This window comes from Hemibagrus wyckioides, linkage group LG16, assembly GCF_019097595.1.
Source record: "Hemibagrus wyckioides isolate EC202008001 linkage group LG16, SWU_Hwy_1.0, whole genome shotgun sequence".
In the NCBI taxonomy this organism is placed as follows: Eukaryota; Metazoa; Chordata; class Actinopteri; order Siluriformes; family Bagridae; genus Hemibagrus; species Hemibagrus wyckioides.
In genome coordinates this window covers 22657501-22667500 of record NC_080725.1, presented here as the reverse complement: position 1 = coordinate 22667500, position 10000 = coordinate 22657501, and the positions used below count along the sequence as shown (strand labels likewise).

The 10000-nt window shown below is 42.1% G+C and overlaps 1 protein-coding gene across 1 annotated transcript in view; it reads right to left on the bottom strand.

Moving 5' to 3' along the window:
* Positions 1–329: 329 nt before the first annotated feature.
* The window catches only part of si:ch211-243g18.2 (uncharacterized protein LOC559906 homolog), a 10904-nt gene continuing 1233 nt past the window's right edge, over positions 330–10000 (bottom strand). Inside the window, exons 2-9 of the mRNA XM_058412804.1 lie at positions 8833–9224; positions 7457–7539; positions 6198–6354; positions 5048–5212; positions 4350–4475; positions 1672–1889; positions 1553–1581; positions 330–1131 (exon numbers count right to left, since the gene is read on the bottom strand). Of these exons, the coding sequence (XP_058268787.1) occupies positions 1016–1131; positions 1553–1581; positions 1672–1889; positions 4350–4475; positions 5048–5212; positions 6198–6354; positions 7457–7539; positions 8833–9222 (1284 nt within the window). The 5' untranslated portion in view covers positions 9223–9224 and the 3' untranslated portion in view covers positions 330–1015. The remainder of the gene's footprint in view (positions 1132–1552; positions 1582–1671; positions 1890–4349; positions 4476–5047; positions 5213–6197; positions 6355–7456; positions 7540–8832; positions 9225–10000) is intronic.

The window sequence follows — 10000 nt, the reverse complement described above, 5'->3', positions numbered from 1 at the left end:
CTGCTGTGATAGTTTTATGGGATTCTGCAGATCTGAAACTGTGTAATGGATTAGTGGATCAGTTTCCTTTGTGTGTGTGTGCGTGTGTGTGTATGTGTGTGCGTGTATGTGTGTGTGTATGTGTGTGTGTATGTGTGCGTGTGTGTGTGCGTGTGTGTGTATGTGTGTGTGTGTATGTGTGTGTGTGTGTGTATGTGTGCGTGTGTGTGTGTGCGTGTGTGTGTGTGTGTGCGTGTGTGTGTCTTATACAGTAGACTCACTCACAGCTTGCAAAAATCAACAAAATTTGAACAAACATACCTTTTATTTCTATTTTTTTGTATTATTTAGACATGAGATGTGTTATTACAGTGTTATTAAAGTGTTATACTTGATCCTTAACTGTGTGTAAACATGTTATAAACTAACTTTAACATTAAATATGATTTTAAAAAAGTAAAGAGAAGAGAAGGGTGATTTGCGCTGATTAATGATCAGGGAATATTCAGTGTAGTGGTTTAATTCCTAAAAAAACTTCTGCTTGTTAACTAAAAGACATGAAAGTCATTTATAAAGTCTTAATTAAATGATATCAGCATTATGAAATGAGCAGAACAGCAATAATCCCGTCGAGGTGAGTGGATATTTATTTTATTTTCATTCTCCTACCATGAATAGTTGACATTGTTTACAGATCACAGAGCTCTACTATCATCCTGCTGCTTCATTACATCCTAGAAGAAATGCTCAAGTTGCAAGCAAGCAGGAAAAGAGAAACAATAATAAAGGATGTTTCTTTTGATAAAAACACTACAGAACAAAGGGAGGACTTATCCCAGGTACAGCGCTGAAGCACAGATCTGTCCGCTCTGGTAATGCGGCCTCTTTGTGTAGCTGGAGAAAGAAGCAGGAAAGATGATCTCTTTGAAAAGCTTTTGATGGGTCTGAAACTGAAACGTGAGAGTCCTTCAGGGGCCTCCTGGGGGGGTGGGGGTGGGGGTTAATGTGCTCTGTAATAGACAATGGGAGCATTATTTCACTTCTTGGACTCTTCAATTTGTTCGACCTCGCTGGACTCGTCCACCACTTTGCCGTTGATCATGGTCTGAGTGACCACCTTGACGATCTTCCTGGTGCGAACATCGGGCTCTTCTGCAGAGAGGAAAAGCAAGAGGTCAGTCAGGAAAGTGAAGGTGATGCAGAGAGATTTTTTTTTGTTAAGGTTTGCGTAGCCAAGGACGTAGCCGCTCTGTTTTTGTTACGTTGCTCTGTTTATGCCGTTTAATCTCTCATTACTCTGCAGCCACGGCCTCTGTTAGTCGCCCGGCTGCTATGAGACGTGTGTCCACCTCTCGGCTCGTTTCGTTGCAGATAAATACTTGAGATAATGCTGTGTGGTATTTTTGAGCCAGGGCTAACTTACGTTACATTCCGTCTCCTAGCCGTGAGAGCGAGCAGGGCGGGGCTGCAGCTCTTATCAAAGTGAATGCAGGGTGATTATGGGTGTGAAGAGTGTCATTTATTTTCCTTTTGTAAACATGTTAACATGAGCATTATACACTCATATACTCACTCTTAGGAGGTGGAGGGACTTCCTTAACGCTGCAGGAGAGAAGAATAAACAGAAAATCAGACCTAGAAGGAGTGTAGTGAGTTAAAGTAAAAGCTTTAATATGAGATTTGAACACTGACGCTTCCTCTCCTTCCAGCAGGCGCCTGTAGGTGGCGATCTCCAGCTCCAGGTTCTGTTTGATGCGCAGGAGCTGCTCGTAGTCGGTCTTGTTGCGCTGCATGTCCAGTCGAAGCTGTGACAGATCCTCCTCCAGCTGGTTCAGCGTGGCCTGCAGGCGCTCCATCTCCATGGCGTACTTCTGACCTGTTTCTCCAAGGTTCCCCTCCAGCGCGGCGACCTGAGGGACCGGACGTGGTCAGAATTCAATGATAAAATCATTCCAAATTGTTCTGTGTTATTTTTTAAAAAATGCTTTACTTGATTAATAACATTATATTTCCAGCTCCGATGTGATTTCAATAAAGCGTCGCTTCAAACCTGAACATTTTCCTAACAGCCCTGTCCATGACGTGTCACTTCCTGCCTGGCTTCAGGTAGATCCTACATTACAAATAAATCCACACACATCTGAATCAAGGCAATGTGTGTCTTTATTTATTTTTAAATTTATACCCCCAGGCTTCGTTTATGCAAAGACCAGATCGTACCATCACAGCTTCCACAGCTGACCAGCTTCCAGAGAAAAAGAGGGACGTGGAACAACAGAGTAGGAAACAATAAACAGCAATATTTCTGTTAATGAAATAAAACAAAATGAGAAATCAGTTATTTTAATCTCTGGAACAAAAAGATACATAGAGAGAGGGGGAGAGAGAGACATAGAGAGAGAAACTCTTATTTAGAGGGTTTTATAATTAGGTATAATTATTTATTCTGTAACTGGACAGGTTCTATACAGAACTCTATAACAGAGTGTTAGTTCTTGATGAACTGTGTGTGTTTCTGTGAGTGTGAATATTAAAGCTCAGTGTCTCTCAGGCATGAAGAGATCAGCGGTGTGTTTATTATGGACACTTGTCGCTCTCAGCTGGTTTATCTGGTTTAATCCAAACCACCGAAACTCAGACAGGTCTGATTATAAATAACATCAGACTTCACAAACACAGGGATGTTAGCCGGTTAAATATAAATAAATTATCACTCATTTCTTTTACATTTTAACTAATAGAAATGTTTTGATGATGATGATGATGAGGTGGAGGATGACGTAACCCCGCCCACTGTCTACTCCATCGAATTCCTCAGCAGGTTTATGAGGCATGAATGGAATTAATTTTCCTTCAGCAGCCTGTATTTTGGGTTGAAATGTTATGGTATTAGGTCAGGTATCAGGTCAGCGCCTCCTTCGTGACCTTCACTCATTTCTAACGAGACGAAAAAAGTAGAAATAAAAAACACACAATGTGTACAAATAAAGATCTGATGTGGCTGGAGGTCAAGACGAGTTCTCCCACGTTAATCACGTTCCTTCTGATGATAAGTTGAGAAGAAGAAGAAGAAGATAAAGAAGAAGTTGAAGAAGATGAAAAGAAGAAGAAGAACAAGAAGAACAGGAAGAAAAAAACAGGAAGAAGAAGAAAAAGAAGTTGTAGAAAAAGAAGATGAAAGGAAGAAGAAATGGAAGAAGATAAAGATGATGATGATGATGATTGCTGTGGTTCGATATGCAGACAGATGTGCAGTTTTCTATATGAATTCTTTAAAAAAATCTTTAAGGTATTCCATTAAAAAAGAAGTGTGTGTGTGCGTGTCTGTGTGTGCGTGTGTGTGTGCGTGTGTGCGTGTGTGTGTGTGCGTGTGTGTGTTTGCTTGTGTGTGTGTGCGTGTGTGTGTTTGCTTGTGTGTGTGTGCGTGTGTGTGTGCGTGTGTGTGTGTGTGTGCGTGTGTGTGCGCGTGTGTGTGTGCGTGTCTGCGTGTCTGTGTGCGTGTGTGTGTGTGTGTGTGCGTGTGTGTGTGTGCGTGTGTGTGCGCGTGTGTGTGTGTGTGTGTGTGTGTGTGTGCGTGTGTATGTGTGTGTGTATGTGTGTGTGTGTGTGTGCATGTGTGCGTGTCTGTGTGTGAGTATGTGTGTGTGTGTGTGTGTGTGTATGTGTGTGTGCGTGTGTGCACGTGTGTGTGTGTGTGTGTGCGTGTGTGTGTGTATGTGTGTGTGTGTATATGTGTGTGTGTGTATATGTGTGTGCGTGTGTGTGTGTGTGTATATGTGTGTGTGTGTGTGCGCGTGTGTGCGTGTGTGCGTGTGTGTGCGTGTGTGTGTGTGTGTATATGTGTGTGTGTGTGTGTGTGTGTGGCTAGGGGGCTGGTTTTGTTGAAATTCTTTTGAAACAGACCCCTATGTGATGTGTTTACAGTAAATGCCCAGCTCCAAATGAGACAGACCTCTCCTGATCCGAGAGTGAGATTGCGTCTGAGGAGAAAATCCAGGTCTCACGTGAAAGGTTGTCTCTGATGCAGCAGGTGATAGTGAGGGATTACTCCATCCTCCACCGGCACTAATGTCACTTTCAGCCTTCCACTTTAAGCGGCATCACTTTCACATTCTGGACCTGAAATTGACTGACCCGATCAGCCAGGTGCTTGTGTGTGTGTGTGATGGGGGAAAAAAAATAGGACACGGCACGGGGACACGGTCCGGCCAGCGCTTTGGGGACTTGTGCTTGAAAAGGGCAACGTCTTAAATTGCGCTGTAATTCTATAAGCGCTCTGGAAGTTCAGGCTGTAAACAGGAGCAGTGTTTTTAAAAGGTTCATCCGTCCCCCCACCCCACCTCCCCCTCCCTCGCCGTGATGGTTCTGACCTGCTTGTGGAGGCTCTCCAGTTCCACCTCCAGGGTCTGCAGGAAGCGCTGCCTCTCGGTGAGTTCGCTCTGAGCTCCTCGCAGTGCCTCATTGCTCTCGCGCACCTCCATCTGCACCACCTCCAGCTACAACGGTACAAAAACACAAACCCTTTACACACTTTAATGCTGTACACGTGGGTCCGCGCGGCTATAAGGAATGTTACACAAGGTTACGAGAACAGGGACACGTTCTGGAATGTTCCATCATCGTGGTCGGGGGGATTTTAAAAAGCTGGTGTGAAAAAGTTTAAGGTGTCTAGAGATGGCACATGGCAATGTTAGCGTATCCCTAAGCATAAACTTGGCGGTGACCATGGCAACGATAGCGTATCCGCACTTATCCGCGTTAATACCGCTGCTGTAATTAAAAACAAATCTCCACCTTCGGACCAATCAGGACTGGCCCACTCTTTCTGTCTCTGTCCTTTGACCTTTTTTTAAGCATAAACTCTGTGCTGAATTTGTCCAGCTGAAATTGACACTGGAGACGCCTTCCCTAATTCTCCTTGCAACCAGTACACACCTCCCTGTGGATTAGTGGTTACCATGGCAACGATAGCGTTATCCTAACCATCGCGTTAATACCGCTGCTGTTATTTAAAACGAATCTCCACCTTCGGACCAATCGGAGCCGGCCCTCACTTTACGTCTCTGACCTTTTTGCGGTACCAGTCCTCCGCCTCTTCTTTGTTTTTCTGAACGATGCCCTCGTACTGAGAGCGGAGTTCGGACAGCACCGAGCCGAGTTCAGGGCCACGAGCAGCGTCCACCTCCACGTTGACATCCTCCTGGGCTATCCGTGCCCGCAGGCTGTCCATCTCCTGCACAGAGTTCATATCCAGCTCAGTGGAATGGTGTTTGATTATGTTAAGTGTGTTTAAATTCAAATGTTTACTTAACCAGGTGTGGTCTGTACCGTACATGTGCATACAAGTGTGTGTGTGTGTGTGTGTGTGTTAAGAACCTGATAGCGTGTCATGGTGTAGAGAAGGTGGAAGTCTTTACATTATTAACTTCGTCTTAAATATTTGATGGACGTCTTTAGTTACCTTCTGTTGTCTTTGTAACAACTACACACCAATCGCACGCTACTAGACCCTAAAGCGCCATCATCTCATATTCACCTTAGGAAAGCGTCCAGAACGTCAGAGAGCACAACGTTTGCGCTATAACACAGACAAGATAGGCCATGTCCAGATATCGAGGTGATTTACGCCTCAAACACTTAATTAAACAAACTAATTAAATCTCAATTAAACTGTTTTTAGTAACAGTATGAAGGTGCTAGTTAGAGCTTAATGGACTGTTGACATGTTCTAATATGTTCATAAAGCATTATATTTAAGATTATTATTTAAAATTATTTAATTTTATATTACAATCTATAATTAATATCAACATCTGTTAATCCCTTAGTCCTTATTCACAACTCCATATGTTTTCAATTCCATTAAAGCTCTAATGAACAGGCTAATTTTATGCATTTTAGCTTTACGGAGTTGTTATTACACCTAGTGGTCAAATCAGGAACTGCGCAAGAGGCCCACTGGGGCAGGAATCACTCTGCTCCATGCTCATGTGAGGAGCAGTGGACAGGAGGGTTGCCAGATTGGGATTGTTTAAAACCACTCTGTACACAATTTCTGATGTAAGACACACTGCAAAGATTAGGAGAGGAAATGAAAAATATGTCTACATACACCCATAGTGTGGTAACATCTGGACTCTGTGGTAACATCTGAGGTTATTTCACCCTGCACCATTACATCTACACTGATTCCTCCTGGCATTTCATAGACAACGTACCTCCTCATGGTTCTTCTTGAGGAAGTAGAGCTCCTCTTTCAGGCTGTCCAGATCTCCTCGTAGTGTAGCGATGATCTGGTCATGGTCTGTCTTGGCCTTTTTCAGAGCCACACAGTCTCTCTCCACAGACTGACACATAGCACTCTCTGTCTCCCATCTGGAACATGAGCAGAGCCTTCAACATCCACCACTGCTTTCACTAGATGCTTTTTATTTGAGGAACCATTCCATTTTCTGCACTTGAACCAGGAATGGATGATTATAGATAGAAACGCTGAAGACCAGCAACAATGGGTTTTCCTTTCAAAATCAGTTCAAATTAAAAATAGAAAAAACTAAAACTCTTACTCAACTAAAGAACATTTTAGGAACAAACTTTTTTTTAATGAGCATCAAAGAACCTGAACCTGTTTTCAGCTTGTCCAGTTTGAAGAACTCCTAAAGAACTTTTAACTCTTCAAACATCCTTTAAGGAACCCCATTTTGAAAAGGCTTAGATCTTCTTCTAAAGATCTTCTAAAATCTAGAACATACCATGTTTCTTTAGCTTGTCTACTTCGGAGAAAGAAATCAGAAGAAGTAGCAAAAGAACCTTTAAGGTTCCCTCTTTCTTAATGAGTAGAGATCTTGGATTAGAGATTCCTGGTCTACACTATCAGAAAAAAAATCCATTTCAAGGAACCTTGTAAATCACTCCTACCTTCCCAAAGAACGTTTGAGGAACCCTCTTTTTAAATGAGAATATATCTTCAGGACACATCCTGGTGTCTCAGCTAACGTGTTATCCTTATTGAACTTCTCCATTTTAATGAAACGCTTATCCCTTTTTTAAAATGAACCTAGATCTCCAGGATATTCCTAATGTACACTGTCCAAAAAATCTAGAATATGTAATGTTCTACTTTGGCCTATTATGGAGAACTATCCAAAGAATCTTTAAGGTACCACCTTTCACCTGATCCTCCTGGTCCACTCCTTGTCTAAACTGCTAGTATAAAAATTTGTTTTTCCAGCTAATCTGTTTGAAGGAACCCTTTAAATCACTCCTAACTTCCCAAAGAACCTTTGAGGAACCCTCTTATTAAATCAGTATAGATCTTCAGGACATTACTCATTCTTGGGATACATTTTCGGAAAAAAAAAGTTCAAATGCTGACCCTGTAATAGTTCTCCATCTTGTCCAAAGAACCCTGGAGGAACCACCCATTTTTCAAAGGATGTATATGTGTCTAAGGCAGAACATTAATCCTGTCACTCACTTGATTCTGAAGTCATCAGCAGCCAGCTTTGCATTGTCAATCTCCAGCATGATGCGAGCATTCTCCAGAGTCCTCTTCCTGACCTGGACATGGGGGGGGGGATTATTTATGAAATAAAATGGTATCACAGTTGGAGACCAGTTCCTTCACCGATGCTTGTTTTTCTTTCTTTCTTTCTTTCTTTCTTTCTTTCTTTAAACTTTTACTCTAATTAAAGAGCACATTCTTCATGTTAACGAGTAACCGCTTGATCTGAAGTCGAGATTGAGGCGTGACTAATCATTAACCAGCGGCTCGGCTTGCAGAATGATTCATGGTGAAGGAAGTCAGGGTTGGAGATATAGGAACATATGTTCCTGTATGTGTGATTTCAGCAGGCTTGAAACCAAGTCACGTGAACAGATCCTCACGTCAAATTAGACGAGGAAGATCCTCTTACGATACACCTGTCACATTCTTGGGTCCTCAGATTCTGAGCCTATCAGAATTCCATCTTTCTGGCTTCAAACTTCATGTTTCTTCTCTGTCCAGTTACAATAAAGTTGAATCTAATCTAATCTAATTGGTCAAGACACCAGTCTCAACTTACGGCCAGTTCCTGTGGCTAGGAGATTGTAAAGCAGAGTAAAGAAGAAAACAATCACCTCTTTGATTTCACCCTATATTTATGAAATGTGAGATTTTCCAAAAAACAGAGATCTGGCAACCTCCAGTGGTCAGGTCAAAACTCATTCAGACATTACAAAATTGTAATCTTGTTTTTTGTTTTTTTTGGATTGGGTTTAATCCATCAATCTTCCCCTACCAGTGTGTTATCTGAGACTGAAGAGGCTATTGAAGAAATGGCAACCCGAGACTCTGAACTGCGTCCAGCTCCAGTGGCCAAAAACCGATCAGATAACCAGCTCCTGAATGACCGAACCCTAGTAGAGCTCAATGCACCACTGACCCTGATCTACGATACAAAAATTAGCCATTAGGAATAGAACTGCTTCCCAAAAATCACGGTCTGATAAAAAAAACAACAACTACTGACTGAAGGAAACAAAGAACTGTAAAATCTATTGTTCTTTCTTTCTTTCTTTCTTCCTTCCTTTTTATTGGTTTCTTATCTCTTCATTGTTTATAATAGTCTATAAATATATATCTATTGTTCCTTTTAAAAAGTTTAAGAGGTTCATGAAGCATCCAGGGAAACTTAGGACTCTAAAAGGTCCTTCAGCTTGTTCCTCTAGAGGAACCCTGAGAGAATCCTACAAGAAAACACACCAATTTAAGAGCCAATAGCCATCCAAAGAACCATTCAGGAACTCTTTTGAAGAGTGAATGATCTCAAATTGTGTGTGTGTGTGTGTGTGTGTGTATGTGTGTAGTACCTCATGTTCCAGAGCATGAGCCTGAGCCAACATGGCGTCTATGTCATGGCCTTTGGGAACCCTCTCCAGCATGAGCTGCTTGATGCGGAGCTCCAGGTCAGCGTTGGACTTCTCCAGAGAGCGAACCTTCTCCAGGTAGTTGGCCAGACGGCTGTTGAGGCTCTGCATGGCTTCTTTCTCATTGGTGCTGTTTCCCAGGCCATTGAGAGACAGGTTGGAGAGGCTATTGAGGTCAGCCATGCTCATGGAGGAAGCGCGGGAGAGGGGCTTGGCGGCGGCGAAGGACACGGCGGCTTTGGCTCGGCCCCGCCCGCTGTCTCTCAGAGATAGGTTGGAGAAAGACGGCTGTCTGCCGATGGAGAAACTCCGCATGGACATGGAGGTGTTCATGTCTGTAGATGAAGAAGCATAGAAGATAAGTTAAACACAACAAGATACGATGTTCTGAACGGATTTAGATTTTTGGAGATCACGCAGGAACCTCACGAGACCTGACCTCATTTACGTCTGAATTCCGAAAAAATGTTGCCTTTTAATACAGAAAGAAATATTTCTTCGTTGCTTGTTGCTCAACATTTTAGAATCATTTTTAGGAGTAAAATTAACGAGCGATCTGGATGTGTATCAGCGAATACCGTCTGATGTCCTGCTAATACGGATCTCTTTAAAAACAAAGATAAAATAAAAACAATAAAACAAAAATAATAACAGAATAAAAAAATGTGACTTGTGTTTAAAACATCCGAGTTCCTGGTTGTTTAAACGCTGATCTCCGTCATGGCTCATGTCAGGAATCAGAAATATTAGTTTTCTAGATTGGGTAAGGTAAAAAAAAAAAATTAAAAACGAGTTAAAATTGTATTTTTTTAATAGAAAATAAACACATTTTTAAAATATTTTTGTGTGTGTGTCCTGTTTTCTTTCTGTGTTTCATTTTAGAACAAAATAACAGCTAGATAATTATAATAAATAATTTACTAAAAAATGTAGAAGTCCCAGTTTATCAGCTGTCAGCTCTGGTATTGTGTTTCCCTGTGTGTGTGTGTGTGTGTGTGTGTGTGTGTGTGTGTGTGTGTGTGTGTGTGTGTGTGTAAGTGTCTGTACTCAGTGGAGAATAAAACCTTCTTTATACGCGAGTAAACACTCCGGACCTTTCACACGTCTGTAA